Source organism: Mesoplodon bidens, assembly GCF_964165515.1.
Source record: "Mesoplodon bidens genome assembly, chromosome: 13".
NCBI lineage: Eukaryota > Metazoa > Chordata > Mammalia > Artiodactyla > Ziphiidae > Mesoplodon > Mesoplodon bidens.
In genome coordinates this window covers 29,064,208-29,088,628 of record NC_138169.1, presented here as the reverse complement: position 1 = coordinate 29,088,628, position 24,421 = coordinate 29,064,208, and the positions used below count along the sequence as shown (strand labels likewise).

At 39.2% G+C, this 24,421-nt stretch overlaps 1 protein-coding gene across 2 annotated transcripts in view; it reads right to left on the bottom strand.

Moving 5' to 3' along the window:
- The window catches only part of SPIRE1 (spire type actin nucleation factor 1), a 188,453-nt gene that overhangs the window by 71,521 nt on the left and 92,511 nt on the right, over window positions 1-24,421 (bottom strand). For both annotated transcript variants that reach the window (XM_081253238.1, XM_081253239.1), the window contains exons 3-4: window positions 13,924-14,157; window positions 1,519-1,644 (exon numbers count right to left, since the gene is read on the bottom strand). In XM_081253238.1, coding sequence (XP_081109364.1) covers window positions 1,519-1,644; window positions 13,924-14,157 — 360 coding nt within the window. The remainder of the gene's footprint in view (window positions 1-1,518; window positions 1,645-13,923; window positions 14,158-24,421) is intronic.

The following is a 24,421-nucleotide window of genomic DNA, read 5'->3' as shown; positions in this document are numbered from 1 at the left end:
ACCCTTTGTCCTCTGGTTCTGTCCAGGAGGAAAAGCTAGCTTATGACGTATTTATAATTATTCTTCAAATAACAATTAGTTCACCCTTTCTACCCTGTTAAAGACTTTCTTCTTGGGTCCAATTCTATAAATTCCTAGAAAAATAGACATAACTTTTCATTAGCCTATCAAAAAAGACAGACTATAAGCAGTATCCTGGTTAGAACTAAAGAGGAATGCTTGGACCTCTTATTCATACATATAAAATGGATTTATTTAAGGTGATTTATTAAGGGTGATCTGAATAAACATACATATTACCAGAACTAATTAGTCATACTTTATTTAATATAGGTTAGCATTTTCCTTTCTCTCTTACACATCCCATATGTGTCTCTCCCCAAACTGTGTATCATAGTGGGTTTTAAACTAGTGTTTCAGATAAACTCCATACTTCAGTCACAAAAGAAATGATACCCACCACTGATCATGTACTGAGCTCTTACTACGTGCCAGGTGCTTTACATAGATCTCAAGAATCTTCACAACTGTCTGTGGGATGTAAAATATGGCAATTCACCTTATAAATAAATTAGAATGATTCTCTTTGGACTCTATATGTAATTTTTTTTCAACTAAAATGTTTTTATTACACAAAATTTTATAAAAATTGAAAAATACAGAAATTATATGAAGTAAAAAGGGAAAGCTCCCTCTACCCCCACCCTGCCTCTGTACTCTTTCTATTCCGTAGTACAGAGTTTGGAAGGTTTATTTTTATGTATTAAGTAGGTCAGCTGTATTTCCCATTCTTGGATAAGTGGCCTTCTATAGGAGACATTCTATGGGGTCCAGCAGCACACTCCCCTCTAGGCACCAGGGCTATATGCGACAGAAGTGACCCTCTGTGGGCTGCATGGGCCTTCAGTTGCAGCGGTGCTGACTGCTGTGGGTGCGCTGGTGAGTGCGGCTGGACCCCGGCCTGGTTGGCTGCCAGCCCCTGCCTCATGCAGTGACTAGTGGCCCACTGTGGGTGGGTACACATAGTATTTTTAACTCATAGACACTGACAGATAATAAATAAAATAGCTAAAATGAGATTCTGGATTATCTGAAAGTTAATTCACATCTCCTGCATTAAATATTTAATCACATCCACAATTATCAGATGTGTAGCTTCCTCTCTGCATCCTTATCCCTTCCTGAAAGACACACTAACATTTTTTTACAATGGACAAAAGAAGAGTGGCAGAAAGAGGGTGAAAAGCAAGTCACATGGGAAACTGACTAAACCAGTTCAGTAACATTTATTTTCCATTTGTAAGGAAGCTTTATGAAAATCTTTGTTTTATTAAATGGATTCACACAGCAACATTTTAAAGAACAGATTTAATTCTGCCTAAGTTGCTTCTTTCCTGAATGATTTTCAGAACTCATCAGAAGGATGGCAATAAACATTTTAAATAATATGATAGGAAATGTTGAAAATTCAGGTTTCTCTTTCACAATGCCATTAAATAGGAAAGCAGTAGTACTTACCTCCTTTGCACTCTTAATTTTAGTCAGAAATGTATGCAGCTCCATTGTCTCTGCAAACAGTGCACGACACACTGCCTGATAATGATTTGGTGCCTCTGATGCAGTTGGGAGATGAGCAGCACATAACTACAGAAGAGGAAAATAAAGGTACTTTTTTATTATCTGTGGGGTTTTTGTACCTTAAAAACAGACACACCCAATATATTCACATTTTCATATCAGACAGCAAGGCAACTCCACAATTCCCATCACCCAAAGCTTAATGCATCACAAGACGACCAGTAAAGTCCACACAATTATATGGGAAAAGTCCAGTAACTAACAAACACCCAGCAGCACAGATGAGCTTACTAGAATTAGTTAGCCTCTACTTGAAAACGATAGGGCATATGTAAAAGTTTTGGTTGGGAGTAGAAAGGGAACTACCAATTACTGAGTACTGATCAGAACTCAGGTATTTTAATAGCTACCATTTATTGAGTATTTATCATGCCATGTTTGACATGTCATATACACAGCATAATATCATTTACTCTTCAACGTAACCCTGAATTAGTACCGTTATATGGCAACAGAAACTAAGGCTTCAGAGGAGTCAAGTGACTTGTCGACAGTCATAAAGTTAACATAAGGGAGAAGGAGAATTTGACACAGTCCTATTTGATTCTGAAGCCCGGGATCATTCTAATACACACTGAGTTGTATAATTTAGTAAAAAGAATGTCAGGAAGACATGTGGACCACTGGGAAGATACCTCGTCAGTAGATGGGGAGTGGAGGAAAGAGGGCAGAGGGCAACTGGTGATACTACCAGTCCTAACGTCCTTTACAATACACAGCCCATAACCCCCACAAAACTACTTGTAGATAAAAGATGCAATTTAACATCACGCACAACAATTTAGAAAAATCAAACACAGCTTATTAGATTGGAAAAGACATCCTGTCAAGAGCCTAGTGCATTTTATTAAAAAGATAATTTTATCTTTCTATAAAATAATAGTTTTGTATCTGTGTACAACAGTTATGTTTTAAGGTACTTCATTTGCATTAAAAAGTTGTAAGTTCTCCCTTATTCTTTACTATATTCAGTAAACTTGATATTAATACAATTACTGAAAATACAAATTTATTATATTTAATAACTTGTATCTTTTGGAGAGTAAAAGATATCTCTGTAGCTTATAATATCCTTCATAATGTGTCTTTCTGTTATTTTTTCATTTGTAATAAGTATTGTATGCAATTTAATAGTTAGATTACTATCTTTAATAAAATACATTCTCAGGAAAATATCTTGAGTTTCAGTAAGAAACTTTTCCACGGTACCAGAAACAGGCTAAGAATTGATTCCTTGGGAGCATGAAAAGCAAAAATCTCACAAGCTTAATTATTCACAAAGTGACCAATGAACAGAGAGTATAGTTTTTGCTCAATTATTTTTGTACACAGAAAACAGCTTCCCATATAGAATTATCATTTCCAAGGTTATGAAAGGCATCTGCTAGGACTTTCACCTTTCACTAATCCCACAATTTTATATTCCAGTTATATGTTCTGAATATGGCATAACATTTTTTACTGTAATTCACAGTAAGAAATACATTTTAGGGGGCTTCCCTGTGGCACAGTGGTTGAGAGTCCGCCTGCCAATACAGCGGACACGAGTTCAAGCGCTGGTCTGGGAAGATCCCACATGCCGCAGAGCAACTAAGCCCGTGAGCCACAACTACTGAGCCTGCACTCTAGAGCCCATGAGCCACAACTACCGAGCCCGTGTGCCACAACTACTGAAGCCCGCGTGCCACAACTACTGAAGCCCGTGCACCTAGAGCCTGTGCTCCACAACAAGAGAAGCCACCACAATAAGAAGACCGCACACCGCAACGAAGAGTAGCCCCTGCTCGCTGCAACTAGAGAAAGCCCGCGTGCAGCAATGAAGACACAACGCAGCCAAAAATTAAATAAATAAATAGAAATACATTTTACATAAGGATTCAAACACATGCATATGTATATGTTTTATACACAAAATTTTCACAAAACAAAACTTACACATTCAATTGATTTCACAACCCACTAACAGGCTGTGCCCTGCAACTTGGAAAACAGTGGTGTAAAACTCTAAAATTTTTTTAATGCACATGATATAATCTTATATGTAGAAAACCCACAAAAACTATTAGAACTAAGAAGCAATTTTAGCAAAGTTGTGGGATACCTGATCAACACAAAAAAGTTCTATTTCTATACAATACTAATGAACAATCAGAAAATGAAATTAGAAAACAATACCATTTTTTTAAATAGCAAAAAAATAAAATACTAAGGAATAAATTTAACCAAGGAGGTGCAAGGTTTACACAGTGAAAACTCTAAAGCATTGCTGGAAGAAATTAAAGAAGACTTACATAAATGGAAAGACATCCCGTATTCATGGGTTGGAAGACTTAATATTGTTAAGACAGTAATACTAAACAAAATGATCTACAGATTGAATGCAATCCCTAACTAATTCCCAAAGGCCTTTTTTGAAGAAATGGAAAAGCTGATCCTAAAGTTCATATAGAATTGCAAGGGGCCCCAAACAGCTCAGACAATCTTGAAAAGAACAGAGCTAGCAGACTCAAACTTCCAAATTTCAAAACTTACCTCAAAGTTATACTAATCAAAACAAAGTGGTACTTGCATAAGGACAAACATACAGATCAATGAAATAGAACTGAATCCAGAAATAAACCCATGTATCTATGATTGATTCATTTTTCACAAAAGTGCCCAGACCATTAAGTAGGGAAAGAATATTCTCTTCAACAAATGATACTGGGAAAACTGGATATCCACATGCAAAAAAAAAAAAAAAGAAGTAGTGGTACCCCTATCTCACACCATACATAAATATGAACTCAAAATGGATCAGAGGGCTTCCCTGGTGGCGCAGTGGTTGAGAGTCCGCCTGCCGATGCAGGGGACACGAGTTCGTGCTCCGGTCCGGGAAGATCCCACGTGCCACGGAGCAGCTGGGCCCGTGAGCCATGGCCGCTGAGCCTGCGCGTCTGGAGCCTGCGCTCCGCAACGGGGGAGGCCACAACAGTGAGAGCCCCGCGTAACGCAAAAAAAAAAAAAAGTCTATCTGACAACTCCATTATCTGAATTCTCTGTATAGAATCATTAATAATATTGCCAGAATCGAAATTAATTTTCTGAAACTTCATTACTTACATACATAAGACCTTGTTATATATTTTCAACAAAACTTGAAATTATCAGCAAACCTGGGTTAGACTGATGTGATTAGAAAAAAGACAGCCTACAATACTTTCTAACATTTGGAAACATTTTTTGGTCAAATAAGTTAGCATTTGTATTTTGAAGCAATGTACCAACTAGGAAAAAAATCTTTATCTGATATCAAATCAAAGATGTATGCCAGAAACTCTATTATCCATTGGCCTTTTACCCTAATTAGCGTCAAAATACTACACAGTAAAAGACCATAACGTTTTTTTAAAAACTTTGGCACAATTAATTGGGAATACAATTTTTGTTTAAACTCTAAATTACGAAGCGTTCAGCAATCCAAGTCACTCTTTATGTCTGGAGACACATACTGCAGTGTGTGTAAATAATATCACCTTAGAAGAGAAAAAAGGCATAATCAAAATTATATCTTCTGATATATTTAGGTTTTATATCACAGTCTTTTGTTGATAACATTAGACTCCAAATTTCCTCATAATTTATTCTCAACTGCTAAAATTCAAATGTTTTAAAAAATAGTTCACAAAGCTTAGAATTTTATTTGCAAAAATCTAAGTAGAATATAATTTTAAACCATAATTAAAATGTTTTGCCTAGTGAGTATAATCATGCATTTGTCATAAGAAATTAATAACAAAGATAATAACAAAGATCATCTTCATTAAATGCAGCATCATATAGTTAGTTAGGATAAATTACTAAATTTTTGCCCAAACCAGTGAGAAAATTAGCACGTTCCCAGCTTAGAGAACAAATATTTTGAAGTACAGAGAATTGCAGTTTGTTCCTTGGAGTCACTCTAATTTGACTGACGGACTATGGTCACCCAACTAACCTATGTTAACACACCTTCACTCAGTAACTGACAAGCTCAAACAAACATTATGGCTTCCCTTGGATATACTCCATTAAACCTAGGCCAGATTTATACACAAATGAAAATAACACACTCATTCCACTTCAGCTGTCTGTAATACACATGCAATTTGAAGATGAAGATAAACTGTGCACTGTACTAATCTAGCTTGGTATAATAAAATTAGGGACTTCCCTGGCGGTCCAGTGGTTGGGATTGCCTTCCAATGCAGGCGGTGCAGGTTCGATCTCTGGTCGGGGACCAGGGATCCCACATGCCTTGCGGCCAAAACACCAAAAAACGTAAAACAGAAGCAATATTGTGACGGAATCAATAAAGACTTTAAAAAAGTGGTCCACATCAAAAAAAAAAAAATCTTAAAAAAAATTAAATAATATAGGTTTTTTTTCTATTTTTAATCACACTCTACAGTACCATCCTTTTCTTAAATTTTTCTCCTGATGAGTTTTCAAAATAGCATGCAAATTCTGACATTATGTGGCAAACCAAAAACATATTAGCTTTTTATAAGCAGGGCTTATTATTTGTAAACTTTATTCTTATATTTACAGAAACACGCCAGATTTTTTTGAAAGTATGATTAACACCGGAAATATAACTTATAAAACTATTCATGGGCAATAACTTAATATAGCCATACTAAAATTTTACAATATTTTATTTATTATACAAATGCTAAACAATAAGAGGAATGGAATTTCTGAAGCCATATGGTTCCCCATGAATCACAATGCCATTAATACCATTTATGGTAAATCATAAATCAGCACAGTCTCTTTTATAAATTATAGATTTATTGAAAACCATAACTCACCTACCATTTCTTTTTTTTTTTTACATCTTTATTAGAGTATAATTGCTTTACAATGGTGTGTTAGTTTCTGCTTTGTAACAAAGTGAATCAGTTATACATATACATATGTCTCCATATCTCTTCCCTCTTGCATCTCCCTCCCTCCCACCCTCCCTAGCCCACCCCTCTAGGTGGGAGCTGATCTCCCTGTGCTATTCGGCTGCTTCCCACTAGCTATCTATTTTACATTTGGTAGTGTATATATGTCCATGCCACTCTCTCACTTTATCCCAGCTTACCCTTCCCCCTCCCCGTATCCTCAAGTCCATTCTCTAGTAGGTCTGCATCTTTATTCCCGAGCACAGTCTCTTCTTTACACACATAGCAGTACACGCAGAATTTTGTGGTCTTTTTTCCATTTATTAAAACAAAAATTTCCCATATTGCTTTATAACCCACATAATTATAATTTAAAGACCATATGATAATCCATGTAGTTGATATACCATTTCTTTGTGAGTCATTTATTTCTAGTTTCAGAACAGAATAATGCTGTGATACACATCTCCATGTACCTATGTAACATTTTGTTTTAGAAAACATCTCTTTGTACCAAGAACAGATTGGTGATGCCAGTGGTTGGGGCTTGGGGGTACAGGGTGGGTGAAATGGTGAAGGTGGTCAAAAGATACAAACTTCCAGTTATAAAATAAGTAAGTCCTAGGGATGTAATGTACAGCATGGTGACTATAGTTAACAATACCGTATTATATTATTTGAAAGCTGCTAAAAGAGTAGAGCTTAAAATTTCTCATCACAAGAAAAAAAATTCATAACTATGTGTGGTGATGGATGTTAACTAGCCTTATTGTGCTGATCATTTTGCAATTTATACAAATAGGGAATCATTATACATATTTACAAGTGAAACTAATATAATGTTATATGTCAGTTCTATCTAAGTTTAAAAAATTGCCCTCTTTGATAAATAAATAAAATTAAATTAAAATAAAAGTCCACAGGGCCTAGAAAACAAAACAACAAAAAATTGACCTCTCTGAAAAATTCCTAATAGTAGTATTACTATGTGAAAAAATTTCAAACATATAAAAAATGAGGTGAATAGTATAATGAATTACAATGTACCCATCACCCAATTTAGTAATTATCAATTCATGGCTAATCTTGTTTTATCTACATCCTCATCCACTTAAGCCTCACCCTCCAGGATTATTTTACAGCAAATCCCAGATATCTAAATTTCACATGTAAATATTTCAGCATATATCACTAAATAATGAGTTCTTTTTTAAAAAATATAACCACAATACTATTATCATATCTAAAAATATGAATAATTCCTAATATCATCAACTATAGAGTAAGAGGTCAAATTTTCCTGATTATCTCACATATATACCCAATTTTATAATTTATTTCTTTTAATCGAGATTCGTTCTACTGCAATTGGTATGTATTAAGTCTCTTTTAATATGTTTTTCCTCTCTCCCCTTCCTTTTAATTTGTAAGTTACTTGTTGAAGAAATTATGTGATTTGTGCTATAGTTTCCCACAATCTGATTTTGCTGATTGCGTCCCTATGGTGTTATTTTAAATGTTTCATGTCCCCTGGACTTCTTATAAATTGGTAGTTAGATTAGTTAGATCTAGAGGCTTGATCAGATTGTTTATTTGGCAAGAAGACTCCACAGGTGGTGCTGTAAACTTCCATCGGAGGCACAGAAAGTCTGCTGGTTTCTTGTGATGCCACAATGCTATTATTTTGTAGAATCAGAATATTACCATTTTGCAATCCCTATCACCTCCCTTTCATTTATTAGTTGGAATACTTTTATAAAGAGACATTCATCCAAAACTCTTTGGTTGCCTTGAGGTGGTGTCCTTATGGAAAAGGCAGAATGGATTCTGTCTATACGCCAGTTGTCAAAATAATAAGTGGGTTAACAACTTGGTTAACAACTGAACAACTGCTAAAGGTGACCAAAGGGTTTTATTAATTATTACTTATGTGTCCAGAGAATGCAGAATATTTGGTCTGCTTTAATCCATCACAGCTACTATTCTTATTGATGATCAAATTCTTCCATCTGACCAATGCGGGAGCCTCCTTGAGTTGGCTTCTGAGTCCTTTTTACATAATTTAGTAATCTTGGATGGTCTGTTTGCTTTCTGGTATGACAAGATGTTCTAGGCTGTTTTACACATTTCCTTCCCAGATCTGGAATTAGTCATTTCTCTAAGGAATTCTGGAATTCTTTTAGTAGGGAATGGTATTCGGAGACCATGAGCTGGTGGCAGCTGTGCTCACTGCTACTATGTGATTGTTGCTTTCCAGGTCTGCCTATGTGGTCACGTTTCTGATGCGGTAACAGTTAGGCTCAGTTTGCTTTGGATTTGAGGGGATTATACTTCCATATTCAGTTTTGTTTCATAATTATGTAAAATATTTATATGGTTTCTAAATCAAATCCACAGAATCAACTACACTCATAGATGTGTAGCTTTAATGACTGTCCTGGTTTCTACTCTGGTTTATCTTTCCTCTTTTTTTAAAAAAAATATAAGCAAATACTTTATATATATTCTTATCCATACATTTTCTTAGATAAATGCTGGCATACTATACATAATTTTCTACACCTTGTTTTCTCATGTAAATGATATATCCTGGAGATCTTTCCGCAACCCTTTTGATAGTGATATAGTATGCCACTAGTTGGCTGTACCACAGTTAATTCACTATTTCCCTATTAATGGACATCTGGGATATTTCTAGCATTCTGCTATTATAAATAGTGAATAGTTTTAGACTTCTTAATATACTGTCAAATTATTTTATGTAAGAGCTATGTAAATTTACACTGAAGCTATCAATTACTGAGCAAAAAAAATTTACCATAATTTCTAATTTCAACAAAAGTAAATTCTTGCTTTCAAAAGAATGGCAAATGGTATTGCTTTATTTGAATTCCCTGATTATTAGGGGGACTGGATTGTGTAAGAGAACCAAGATCCACCAGGGCCCCTCTCTGTGCCCTACAAGCCTCCCATGAACCAGTGCTGGCCCACCACTTTCATATGTTCAGATTATTCGTAAGGGTACCCCTTCTAGAAGGACATCGTCCACATTACAGACATTGCAAATTTTTATTTATTACAATTTTCTTACACATGGAAGTACAGTATCCTGAAGAGGGAAAGCAGGTTGCTAATTTACACCAAGGTGTATGGGCTAGTATGGTCCTAGACACCAGGTCCATAATATTTACCTCACTGGGGTTCATTTAACCCCAGTTAAGTTCATCTCCAAGCACCTGATAGAGCGCTCAGAACAAGGAAGGCACACTAAATGCTCCCTAAACATCTGAGAAGGTAAATGAATGCATGAGTAAGCTGAGACTTTTACATTCGTCTCAAATGAAGAACTTGCTCTTGTGCTATTCTCTTACTAACTTCATTCATTTCTCAAACACTCCTTTCACTCTTCCTCTCTACACACTGTCTCACATCCTCCTCTTCCATCATCCTGCCCCTGGTCTCCTTAATCTTCCTTGCCTGCATACTTCACTCTCCATCACCACCACCATTTATTTCACGTCTACAATCGCTTTTCTTTTCAACTAATGTTAACTGAAGGAATCTTTTCTAGGATATATTTATATATAAGAAAATAATTTTTAAGAATGATCTTTTCTTAATACTTCCTGTAAGGCTCCATTTAGTTCTATATGTTTCTCAACAAACAATCTGAAAGAAAAATATTTTAGGTGTTATATTCTTAATTTAAGAGAAGAACACATTCTATCGCTGACATAAATTTGTGCCTGCAATTTATTATGACCTATATGCAGCGGCAAAAAGCCTTGGAATGACTCAGAAAAAAATGATATATGTGTTTATACTTTACTTGTTTATATCCTGTTTTTCTCCATTACAATTAAGAACCATAAAAACAGGGACCAATTGTATGTTCTTACTGGTATATCCCTAGCACCTAGAAAAATGCCTGGCATATAGTAAGTGTTATTAAATTTTTATTCATGACAAGCACTATACTAGGTACTTTATATTAATTATGTTATTTAATTTAATCTGCACAAAACTCAATCAGGAAGATATTCTCTCTTTACATGAGAATAAGGATCTGGCTTCCCTGGTGGCGCAGTGGTTGGGAGTCCTCCTGCCGATGCAGGGGACACGGGTTCGTGCCCCGGTCCGGGAAGATCCCACATGTCGCGGAGTGGCTGGGCCTGTGAGCCGTGGCCACTGGGCCTGCGTGTCTGGAGTCTGTGCTCCGCTACAGGAGAGGCCACAGCAGTGAGAGGCCCGCGTACCGCAAAAAAAAAAAAAAAAAAAGAATAAGGACCATAGGATTAAATAATCCAGGGTAAAACAACTGGTACAAAACTGGCAAAAAGAGGGTTCCAATCTGACTATAAACCTCTGAATTTAACTTCCTCTCATTCACTCAGTTCAAAGAATCTGGACAAGTCACACGCCTCTTTGAGCCTTAGTTCTTTCATTTGTAAAATGGGTATAACAATGCCAACCCAATACCTCACAGTGTTACCCTAAGTCTCAGATAACAATGGACGTGAAAGTAATTTTCAAGTGTAACACACCATATAACAAATTGAAAGACTGGTAGGAATAAACAACTGTTCGGGGGGGAAAAGTTACACAATAAAAAGGTCTTGCTCACTAAGAATTAAAAACAAATTGTCTCCAAGTTCCTAAATATTCTATTATTTACATTATTCAAACTTAGTTTCACATTTCCACTTTCAACAAGGAGAAAGCATATATTTCTTCAGTTAATTCTTGTCTTCTCTTCCAACAATGTAAACAGGAGCCAATGTACTAATTGAAGATTTCAACCCACTGAGCAAATCACAAACTCCTATGTGTCACTATCTGGCCATGAATAATGGGTTTTATGATATATAAAATTCAGTTTACTTGTCAAATGTTTCAGCAATTATTTTTCTTCTCATGTAGCTAAAAGAAATATTCAGAACATATTGTTACAGATGTGGAAATTTTTACTGATCAGTTTTGGTTAACAAAGAAACTAAGAAACAAGGGGTGAGTATATGATATTCTCCAATAAAATTCCTAAGAATGGAATTGGTAAACTTAGTTTTCCTCCAATCTATAAAACCTTTCTAAAAAAGCATTTTAATTGTTTATTTTTCATATTATGATAGAAATAAGATAGGCAGGAGGGCAGACATAGTAGCTCAAATTAAAAAATAAAACAGTGTAAGAGTTATCAGTTCAAACTGATGAATGTCCAAGAATCTTTGTTTTATAAGTTAACATACTGAATGTCATTGAGTAGAACTGTAAGATTCCAATAACTCTCCAGGCCTCATCTTCCAAATCTGTAGTATACAAGAGCAATCTGGCCATGACATCTGTCATTTGACTGGTGCCAGGGTTAACCTACTGACATGGTTGGTTGGGTGGGTGTCCCCTCCTCCTTCACCATGCCCTGTCCCCCCCCGCCACAAACACCCACTAAACCACTACCAAAAACTGTTAGCTCAGTTTCAGAGGTATAGACAGTTTTGTTTCTTTTTTTTTTTTTTAATTTATTTTTTAATTTATGGCTGTGTTGGGTCTTCATTGCTGTGCGTGGCCTTTCTCTAGTTGTGGTGAGCGGGGGCTATTCTTCATTGTAGTGTGCAAGCTTCTCGTTGCGGTGGCTTCTCTTGTTGCAGGGCACGGGCTCTAGGTGCTCAGGCTTCAGTAGTTGTGGCTCGTGGGCTTAGCTGCTCCGCAGCATGTGGGATCTTCCCGGGCCAGGGCTTGAACCCGTGTCCCCCGCATTGGCAGGTGGATTCTTAACCGCTGCCACACCAGGGAAGTCCCAGTTTTGTTTCTTAATGGAAAACTTTTTACTCCTCATTTATCACAGAATCAAGTATTTTTAGTTCCTTATTCACTTCATTTGTTTTTTTCATTTGCATCATTTTTTAATTAGATTCCACATATAAGTGATATCATATAATATTTGTCTTTCTCTGACTTACTTCACTTAGTATGTTAATCTCTAGGTCCATCCATGTTGTTGCAAATGGCATTATTTCATTCTTTTTATGGCTGAGTAACATTCCACTGTATATATACACCGCATCTTCTTTATCCATTCATCTGTCGATGAACATTTAGGTTGCTTCCATGTCTTGGCTACTGTAAATAATGCTGCAATGAACACTGGAGTGCAAGTATCTTTTTGAATTATGGTTTTCTCCAGATATATGCCCAGGAGTGGGACTGCTGGATCATATGGCAACTCTATTTTTAGTTTTTTAAGGAACCTCCACACTATTCTCCATAGTGGCTGTACCAATTTACATTCCCAGCAACTGTGTAGAAGGGTTCCCTTTTCTCCACACCCTCTCTAGCATTTATTGTTTGTAGATTTTTTGATGATGGCCATTCTGACCACTGTGAGGTGATACTTCATTATAGTTCTGATTTACATTTCTCTAATAATTAGTGATGTTGAGCATCTTTTCATGTGCTTTTTGGACATCTATCTTTTTTGGAGAAATGTCTATTTAGATCTTCTGCCCATTTTTTGATTGGGTTATTTGGTTTTTTGATATAGAGTTGCATGAGCTGTTTGTATATTTTGGAGATTAATCCCCTGTTGGTTGTTTCATTTGTAAATATTTTCTCCCATTCTGTGGGTTGTCTTTTCATTTTGTTTATGATTTCCTTTGCTATGCAAAAGTTTTTAAGTTTAATTAGGTACCACTTGTTTATTTTTGTTTTTATTTCCATTACACTAGGAGGTGGATCAAAAAAGATATTGCTGTGATTTATGTCAGAGAGTGTTCTGCCTATGTTTTCCTCTAAAAGTTTTATAGTATCCAGACTAACATTTAGGTCTTTAATCCATTTTGAGTTTATTTTCATGCATGGTGTTAGAGAGTGTTCTAATCTACAGATTCAATGAAATCCTTATCAAATTACCAATGGCATTTTTCACAGAAGTAGAACAAAAAAATTTTAAATTTGTATGGAAACACAAAAGACCTTGAATAGCCAAAGCAATCTTGAGAAAGAAAAACAGAGCTGGATGAATCAGGCTTCCTGACTTCAGACTATACTACAAAGCTACAATAATCAAAACAGTATGGTACTGGCACAAAAACAGAAATATAGATCAATGGAACAGGATAGAAAGCCCAGAGACAAACCCACGCACCTATGGTCAACTAATCTATGACAAGGGAGACAAGGATATTTGATGGAGAAAAAACAGTCTCTTCAATAGGTGGTGCTGAGAAAACTGGACAGCTACATGTAAAAGAATGAAATTAGAACACATTTCACTTATAGCTCAAAGTCTAAGTACTATTATCAAATGCTAAATCACCATTCAGTTTTTTAAAGTGAAATAACAACTCTTCAAAGAAAGAGGTACTATTGTAAACTTTACCTTCATGACATCTCTATAGGACCGGATTGCTGAGATTTTTCTCTTCTCATCTTCCTCCTCCTCCAGACCTTCATCTGCAGCCTCATAGCCCTCATCATTGCTGCCATCAGCCTCTACCGTGTTGGCCATGCGATCGATGAGCTGCTCCAGGGGAGGGCTTAATTCCCTTTCTTCATTCTCCTTCAAGCCATAGTCCAGTGCCTTATAAATAATAATTCCCAAGGATTCAATAACCTAGGAACATTAAGGAAGGTGGTTAATAGAGATGACTAAACATTTTTATAGAACTAACTGTAAGGCATAAAATATTTAGTATGATATAAGCTAGGTCTAATTTATTCCATTTCAGAAACATGACAAATTAAATTTGAAGAGATATTTAAAAGTCTCAACTATGCTTTTAAAAAAATCTCAGATGGAAATTTTTGTGTGATTTCTTCAAACTAGTATATAACACATACACAAACCCTTTTCATGTTTCTTAGATTTATATCATACACTAAAATCTGTATTCTCCATTTATATAAAATACCAACAATACCAACCAGGTTGATTTTCCACATTTCCAAAAGATATTTTTGAGAACGGACAGAGTTATCAAAGATCATATCCATTCAGAACTCTTATGGCAATGCTTATCTAATTAGGGATTTCATAGACATACCAAGGATCTGAGACTGAAAAATCAATGATTGGTAGCAGCTAACGTAAGCTTAAACAACAACAACAACAAAATCTATTAATAGCCATATATGTACTGCTCATTGAGTTCCATTCAGTTATTAGAAACACATATCCCTCATATGATGCAAACAAGTGAGAGACTTTCAAACTCTGAACTTTCAGTGTAGAGCATAGATAATCCTCCCTGCCACTCACCTCCACCACTACTATCTCCCAAGAAATACTAACCTGATTTATGAACACTGAATATATATCCCTGTCTACTATCAACCTGACAAATGCTTTGGGCTTTGGCCAATACAAGGAATTCTACTTTATTCCACAACACTACCTTCTTTTCTGCTCAGAAAAATCACAGATAAATAACTGTTTTTAAAAAATTTTTACAATGCCAACAGCTCATTTTACCTTAGCTATTTTGGAGGGAAGAACACAGGAAATAAAGCCAAACATGTAGGATTTTGCCACTTTTACCACTAACCATTTGACTCAGGGCAAATTATTTATTTTAGTTAAATTATTTATTTTCTTATCTGTAAAATAGGTATCAATGATATCTACATCTCATGGGGTTTTGTTAAGGCTAAATGCATTTGTTACACGTGGAAGTACTTAGTACATGACTTCTAACGTGTACTGAATAAATGTTATCTGCCCCCAGCTCACCCTTTTCCAGTGTTTATCCAGTTAATATACAGACATGCATACATCATTCCTTCCCTTTATTCCATTTGTAGCCACAGTCAGTGCTGTGTTGTTGGTTTTTTTTTTAAGTTGTTTATTTGGTACCAAAGAAAAGGAAGAGACAGAAGTTTTGACGATGAGTTAAATACATGGAGTCACTGCCAGCATATACTATAGCCCTTAAAAGCACTCAAGCATTCACTCAAAAAATCTCCACAAAATCTGAAATCTACCTTATCAAGTGAAATAATATTTTCTCAACACAAATTTCAAAATGAATAAAAGGCTTATAAATTCTCAGCTTCTAATTTTTAAATAATACTGGGTTGTTTCTTTGTAATATTTCTCATTGAAAATATGTAATATTTTCATTAGTTGTTTGTTTGTTTGTTTGTTTTGCATGGGCCTCTCACTGTTGTGGCCTCTCCCATTGCAGAGCACAGGCTCCGGACGCACAGGCTCAGCGGCCATGGCTCATGGGCCCAGCCGCTCTGTGGCATGTGGGATCCTCCCGGACCGGGGCACGAACCTGCGTCCCCTGCATCAGCAGGCAGACTCTCAACGACTGCGCCACCAGGGAAGCCCCTTTTCATTAGTTTTTAATGGTCTGACTGGAACTCTAACCACTATTTTCAAAGTTGTTTTGTGTGACAATGGATCTTCTGAGTTCCAAGTCAGCTGACTACTGTGGTCACCTCTTCTGGGGACCAAACCTCCCTCAACACCCCACCCCCATCCACCCATCTGTCCTGGAAAGGGTACCTGTTCTGTGTTTCCCTGGCAGAAGGTCCACACAGCCAGGGACTCTCTCACCACAGGCAGGTACTACTTAGGGCAGGGATTTTACCTTTCAGTTCAGTGTCAGCAGAGCCTGGCATTGTGATGTATGTGTAATAAACACCCATCGACTTGAACCTAGAGCAATCACTTTAACAATCAGAGCATCATAGCTAATATAATGAAAACCTTAGACATCAAGAAAAGTTAAATTATGTTCAGTACATTCTTTTTAAGGCTGAGAAGGATTTATTTATTTATTTATTTACTTATTTATTTGGCTATGCTAGGTCTTAGTTGCAGCATGGGGGATCTTTGTTGCCACGTGTGGGATATTTAGTTGAAGCACATGGGATCTTTCAGTTGTGGCATGCTAACTCTTAGCTGCGGCATGTGGGATCTAGTTCCCTGACCAGGGATCGAACCTGGGCCCCCTACACTGGGAGCGCGGAGTCTTAGCCACTGGACCACCAGGGAAGTCCCAAGGCCGAGAAGGTCTTAATGCAATTATTCTCGCATAGAAGTTACATTTAACTGAGTCTTACGTGCTTGGATGAATCTAGCCATCTATATCCCTACCCCACCCCCACCCGAGCTGAAAAAAGAATCCACAGAAAATACCAACACCAATGATGGCTTCCGACCTTAGCAAGGACCCCAGAGCTGCCCAGAAAGCTTCATCCCCTTCCCCAATCAGGACTTTCCCTCAAGGGGCCGTCTGTTCCTCAACTCTGCAGACCTCCAACACCCCTTTTGCCTCACTGGGTCTCAGCTGATAACTATCCTTCATACACCACTACAAAGTGAAAGTCCCTAGATGAAAATGCACTCATTTTCCCACCTTCAAATGCATAATATGATAGGCGTCTACACTTACTTTGCCCTTCCTTCCTTTCACAGTGGAGGAAGTGTTTCTCTTCCTATCAAAGGTCAATCCCACTCTCCCTGAACCTCTCATGCCCCTCCAGCCACAATCCCGTTTCTGTGCTCCCTTTCCCAGCAAAGCTTCTCATAAGGGGCCGTCTTACATATACTGTCTCTCTTCTCTCTCCTTCTATTCACTGTTTAAGCCATTCCACTCTGGCATCTAATCTTTTGAGGCCCCTGAAACCACAGGTAAAATCACAAACAATCTCTATATGCCAAAACTATTGAACTACTCTGTCCTCATCCCAAATGGCTGTTCAGTGGCATCAGACACAACTGACAACAGTCTTCTGTTCTAAGGACTCTGGACTTCTGATTTCCTCTCAACTCAGCAGCTTCTCCTCCTCAGTCTGCCTGTAAGTACCTTCTCCTGCAGCTGCATAAATGATGGAGTTCCTCAGAGTTCACGCATTCTACTCTCTTCCACGGTCTCCTGCAAAGTACTTTTATCCATTACCAGTTCTACAAATATGATATGTGCTCTGCTGTTTCCTTAACTTATATTTCTAGCTCAGAGAAACTTGTTGCCTAGGTAGCTGAAAGAGCCTAACTGGTCTTCCTTTCCCCAGTATCTCTTCATTTCTATTCATTGTATACAGTGATGCAGGATTAATCTTTCCAAAGTGGTTTCAAACTATTTAACCTAGCAGTGACTAAATCTGCATCAGTCAGGATTAACCAAATGTGTATTAGGTCAGGGCTCTCTAGAGAGAACCAATAGGATGTATATATTTATACAGAAAGCGATTTACCATAAGGAATTGGCTCATGCAGTCATGGAGACCAATAAGTCCCAAATCTGCAGGGTGAGTTAGGAGGCTGGAGACCCAGGAGAGCCGATGGAATGGTTCCCAGTCCAAAGGCCAGCAAGCTTGAGACCCAGGAAGAGCCAATATTTCAATCTGACTGCAAAGGCAGGAAAAAAGCCAATGTTCCAGCCCAAAAGCCATCAGGAAAAATTTTCTCTCTTACTCACAGGAGGTCAGCTTTTTGTTCTATTCAGGCCTTCAATAGATTGGATGAGGCCCATCCACATAAGGAAGGACAATCTGCTTTGCTCAGTCTACTGATTTAAATGTTAATCTCATTCAAAAACACCTTCATGGAAACACCTAGAATAATGCTTGATCAAATATCTGGGCAGCCCATGACTCAGTCAAGTTGACACATAAAACTAATTCCTTGTCAACTTGACACTCATAAAGGTCTCCTTAAACCTTCATCACCAAAAGAAGACAATAACAAAGTCACAATTCCACCTAACATGACACAACTCTCTCGTATACAACCAAAAATCACTAACCCCTTCACATGAGGATCAAAATCCTTGAGTGATTTTTACTCTTCTCCTTTGATATCCCACAAGTTTAAATGTAAAGTTAATAATACCTAAGTATTATGTATAAAATCAATACATCTTATGTTACATAATAAAGGGATCAGAGAGGGAAGAAAACAGAGATACTTGAGATACACATACATACATACTCAAACGAAATAAGGAGGAAATACTCATGACAATTGCAGTCCTCGGGTCTGTAACTGGTCATGTGGTCATAGATGGTATTTATAACCACCTTCTTCCAGTATCCATTCCACATTCCCTTTGCCTTTAGTAAGCACCTCAGTCGGTCGTGGTTCTTTCCTTGGTGGTGTGAGATAAACCTTCATTCCTGCCATTAGTAGTCCTGCCTGGATTGGGTTGTGGTTCTCCCCTGGTTTTAATCACAGGGCATGGTAATTCTAAGAGACACCTTAAGGGCTCTCCTGTATTCCAGACATACTCTTCCTTAGCTCCACTGAGGAGGAGCAGCCCAATCTCCCCTTGGGAATCAGGGCCAGTCACTCCAGACAGCATGGTAACTCCTTCTTTGCCTGCTGATTCACAGGAATGAGGAACCTGAAGTGGACGAGAAGCAGTCTTAACTTCCAATTCAATGGACTCATTGTTGCGTCTCCTGATGGAATTAGGACCTTCAGGCCAGCAGAGCAGAGCAGAGGCAGAGCAGGAACAAGAAGCAAAAATGTCACTGTGGGTCACTAGGGGCAATGGTGAGTGGTGGCCCTCCCATTTCTACCCCTTGATTCCTGACTTTGAGAAAAACAGCACCATATATTGGAGAACCCTGCCCCAGCCCTGCAAGGGACTGCCACCTAGCTGTCACTGTAACAGAGTCTTTCAAAAGGCCATTCCACCATTCTATCACGACTGCTGCTTCAGGACGGCGGGGAACAGAGTAAGACCAGTGAATTCCATGGGCAGGGGCCCACTGCCATACTTCATTTGCCGTGAAGAGAGTTCCTTGATCAGAAGCAATGCTGTGTGGACTCCATGATGGCAATCTGTAAGTCCATGGATGGGAGTTTTGGAAGAAGCACTGCATGAGGGAAGGTAAGTCCATACCCAGAGTCAATGTGTCTTCCAGGAAGGACAGAATACTGCCCCTTCCATGATGGAAGTGGTCCAACGTAATCAACCTGCCACCAGGTAGCTGGCTGGTCACCCTGGGGAATGATGCCATACTGGGGACTCAGTGCTGGTGTCTGTTGCTTCAGACTGAGCACTCAGTGGTGGCCATAGCCAGGTTAGCCTTGGGTGAGTGGAAATCCATGTGTAACCCCCACCCCTGCCCCTGTAGCCACGTTCATGAGCCCACTGGGTGATGACAGGGGTGGCTGAGTGGTGTCCATACAACGGGTCATCCTATCCACTTGAATATTAAAATCCTCCTCTGCTGAGGTCACTCTTTGGTGAGCATTCACATGGGACACACATATCTTCATGTTTTTTGCCCATTCAGGGAGGTCTATCCACATATCTCTCCCCAAATTTCCTTGTCACCAACTTTCCAGTCATGTTCCTTCCAAGTCCTTGACCATCAAGTCACAGCCCAGGGATCGGTGTACAGTTGTACCTCTGACCACTTCTCTTTCAAGGAACAACCAGGTGCACTGCTGGAAGTTCTGCCCACCAGGAGGGCTTCTGCTCACCACTGTCCTTTGGGGGTGTCCCAGAGATGGGCGGCAGTGGTGCAGCTGGTGCCCACAGGCCAGGCAGAACCGTCTGTCTATCTGGCCTGAGTTTTCTCTTCCTCAGTCAACTGACTGTGGGCAACGCCCCATGAGGCCACAGGCAGGGACTGAAACAGAGAAGATAGTGTGGTCGGGGGGGGGGGCGTGCAAAGACTCCACTCAAAACTAGCAGTTTTCTGTGTCACTTGGTAAATGGGCTGGAGTAGCACTCAAGTGAGGAATATGTTGCCTTCAAAGTCCAAAGAGGCCACCAGGCATTGTGCCTCTTTTTTGGTTGCAGGAGGGGCCTTGGAAGGGTTATCTTGACACGCCCCACACCACTGGACCCCTAGAAATTTCACTGAGGCAGACGGTCCCTAAATTTTTGTCAGATTTATTTCCCACCCTCTGACACACAAATGTCTTGCCAGTAAGTTTGGCAGAGTTGCTACTTCTCGCTCACTAGATCCAATCAGCATAATGTCAGGAATAATGCGCGAGTGTGGTATCTTGTGGAAGAGAAAGGCAATCAGGACCCCTGTGAACTAAATTATGACACAGGGCTGGAGAGCTGATACACCCCTGAGGTAGGTCAGTGAACGTGCAGTGCTGGCTTTGCCAGATGAAAGCAAATTGCTTCTAGTGGTCTTTACTGACAGGTACGGCGAGAAAGGCATTTGTCAGGTCAATAGCTGTATACTAGGCACCAAGGGATGTGTAAGTTGCCCAAGCAATGAAGCCACATCTGGTACAGCAGCTGTAACTGGAGCTACCACCTGGCTAAACTTACAATAATCTAATGTCATTCTCCAAGATCCATCTCTCTTCTGCACAAGCCAAATAGGCAGGTTGAATGGAGCTATGGTGGGAGTCAGCACGCCTGCATCTTTCAAGTCCTGGATGGTAACACTAATCTCCGCAGTCCCTCCAGGAATGCAGCGTTGTTGCTTTTGGTGTACTACTTTCCTAGGTAGAGGCCACTCTGCTGGCTTCTACTTGGTCTTCCCCACATACCAGCCCTTACTTCACAGGTCAGGGAACCAGACCTGTGAGGATGTCTATGCACACCAGAACTGAAGAGATGACTGGAGAAATAACCAGATTCAGAATGGGTTCAGGAGTACACTGGCCTCACTGTGAGACAGACCTGAACTAAAACTCTAGTGATCATCCGACCTCCATAAGCGCTGTTCTAACTGCTATACTGAGGTCACATTTTGAGTCTCCTAGAATCAGTGTCAGTTCAGAGCCAGTGTCCAGTAGTCCCCAAAAGGTCTGCTTGTTTCCTCTTCTCCAATGCTCAGTTACCATGGTAAAAGGCTGTAGGTCCCTTTGGGGAAGGCTGGGAGAAAGATGAACAATGTAAATATCTGGCAGCATATTGGGGTCCTCTCCCAAAGGGGACCTCGACTCTCCTTCATTCAAAGGATTCTGGGCTTGTAAACGGCTCAAGTCTGGGAATTGATTGAGAAGCCATGACTCTCAGTTTTTATGATTCAAAAGTTAGACTTCTGTTCACTTAACCTAGAACTTTTCTGTTTATACCTATCAAGTGAGAATTTAGTGGGCTTCCTTCCTATGTATGTCACTTCTAAGAACACCATGATCGAGCAGCTAATGCCATAGGTCTCTGGGAGTCAGAGTATTCTAAATGCCGCTTTAAAAAATAAATAAATAAATGCTGCTTTGACTCTGCAGTGTATTATGGTGACCACACCCATCGTGCCTTGTGGGTGTGGCTAAGTGCTACCACCGCAGGATCCAGTTATTCCCATTGCCTTTAGGTTTCCCAATTCAGTGACTGCAGTCCCTCCTCTGTAAGATCTAACCTACAAAGAAGGCTGATCATAAAGCTCTTCAAGGGTACCAGGGCCCCCCTCATAAATTTATTTCTCACAATCATGGTAAAAGCTGTGCCTTCTAGACATTCCCAAGGTGGGTGAGTAGATCTTAAATGACAAATCCACTCATACCTTTTTTCTCATCATGCTATAACTTTTCAGCCTACTTTTCTTTTATTATCACTCATGAGCGCTGTGATCCGAATATACTAATTTCTTACTCTTTCCTTTAAATGCTCTACACTTTGTCCCTATGCTAGTATTCAGCATCATTCCTACTTTCTACATGGTCTTTCCCCTGTATTTTTGTATGTCCAAATCCTACTCGTTTTTCCATCCCCCTACTCAAAGCGATCTCCTCCATGGAAGACTCGTTAACTCTGACTTTACCATCACATCAGTCTCTACCTACCCTTTTTTCCTACATGAAAACAGTAATTTTTTCTTCAGACTAGCCATGACATTGACTTACACCCTTATGTGCTTACGTTTCACTTTTTTTTTAAATTTTATTTATTTATTTATGGCTGCGTTGGGTCCTCGTTTCTGTGCGAGGGCTTTCTCTAGTTGCGGCAAGTGGGGGCCACTCCTCATCGCGGTGCGCGGGCCTCTCATTATCGCGGCCTCTCTTGCTGCGGAGCACAGGCTCCAGACGCGCAGGCTCAGCAATTGTGGCTCACGGGGCTAGCTGCTCCACGGCATGTGGGATCCTCCCAGACCAGGGCCCGAACCCATGTCCCCTGCATCGGCAGGCAGACTCTCAACCACTGCACCACCAGGGAAGCCCACGTTTCACTTTTTAAACTTGGGTTACAGTTAATTATGTATATATCTTAATCCCCCAACAAGACTAAGCTCCTTGATGACAAAATCTTCTACGATTCATCTTCATATCTTAACATTATTTTATAAAGAGCAAAGACTCAATAGTTAATAAATGAATTAACCAAAATATAAATTCCTTCCACTCTTATGGAAGTGGACATGTACGGTTGACAGCTGGATACAGATTTTATGGACAGAAGCCATGCCACCTAGTGGCATCCCAGCCCCAAACAGCTCTGAAACATTTTGGAGGGTCTCTTAACTCAAGGATAAACTATGTCCAACCTGGTTTAAATGTCCCAAACCTATTCACCATTCCCGATTTAAACCTGAGCCATGCGGCAGTCCTATATTTAAACCAACCTCTTAGAAACATAGCATAACAAGGCTGGGCATTATTAGACTGACATGTACACCAGGTGACTCACCACTTTCACGGACTAAGGGAACCTCTAGCCTTTTGTTAGAGAAGCATATACCTAGTTCTTCACACACAGTCTTGAGCTGGGGATAAAGGGTGACCACCCAAAAAATAACTGAAACGTAACAGTACATGGACATACCAGCTTGCCTAAATATATACTTATTTATACTAATTTTAGAAGCTCATTTTCCAAAACTTGTGGAAATGTTAAGAAAATCCAAGAGAAAGAGCAGTGTCAGATCTGAATATTAATCTGAGTCACCAGTCTCCAAACAGCTGGAAAATCATCAGTCATGTCCTGTCACAGTGGCACCTCTAACATTCATTAAAGTGAGCAGGAAGTGCAGTATAAAACCTTAATGTTAAATGGAACAAGTGAAGCACAGAAAGCTGTGGTTTTTAAGCCTAACTGATTGACAAAGGGCGGGAGAAGAAGGTATTAAATAAAACCACACATTCCAAAATTTAAGGCTGCTACGTCATGCCTAATTACCTCTCAGCTAGTGACAGGCGGCTATGAAGCCCATGGCTCTGGGGTAATAAGACACAGGAATGGAACTGCCTGGTCCCTGGCCTCAGATCCAGCCGTGCCGTCCCGAGGGCAGCCTCACACAGGACAGCAGCCCACACACTAACACCATGCTTCGTGTGACCACCCAAGGTTAGCTACAAGCCCACCAAACCCATATCCCATCTTCCTCTGACCACACCACCCTTCATCTGGCCCCTCTTCATGTTGACTTGTACTTCCTAAAAATATCTGAGTCTGTATCTGTCTCCTTTACTAAAATGTAAACTTCTCTAGGACAGGGGTCAAGTATGATTCTTCCTGGTATTTGCTACAATGCCTAGCGCTTTGCTTTACACAGAGTATATACTTTAAAATCTTTGTTAAACATGTAAACTGCAGTAGCACAAAAGCCTTTAATGCCAAATCTGATGAAATGGGAATGACCCATATCAAGGGTGTCAAGCACAGCACCTGGCACTTGAGCTGACACCAACAAACAATAGCTGCTCTTGCCGTCACCATCCTGCCTCACTGCCAAAAAACACCCCCCGCCACCAGCCTAAAAATTAAAATAAAAAGTTTCTTCATCTCTTCAAGTCCCCTTGCCAATTAGACAAATGGGACTTCCTTATATCTGTATAGCATTTTATTAAGCACGTTTTCCTTTATTCGTCAAAATCCTGTTAAGTAGACATTAACCACATTTTAAAGATGAGGGAACTGAGCTTGAAAGAGGGTCAATAAATTGCTAATCGTCAGACAGTTAACAAGTAACAAAGCCAGCGGGGACTCCAAACTGGCCTTGTTACGTAT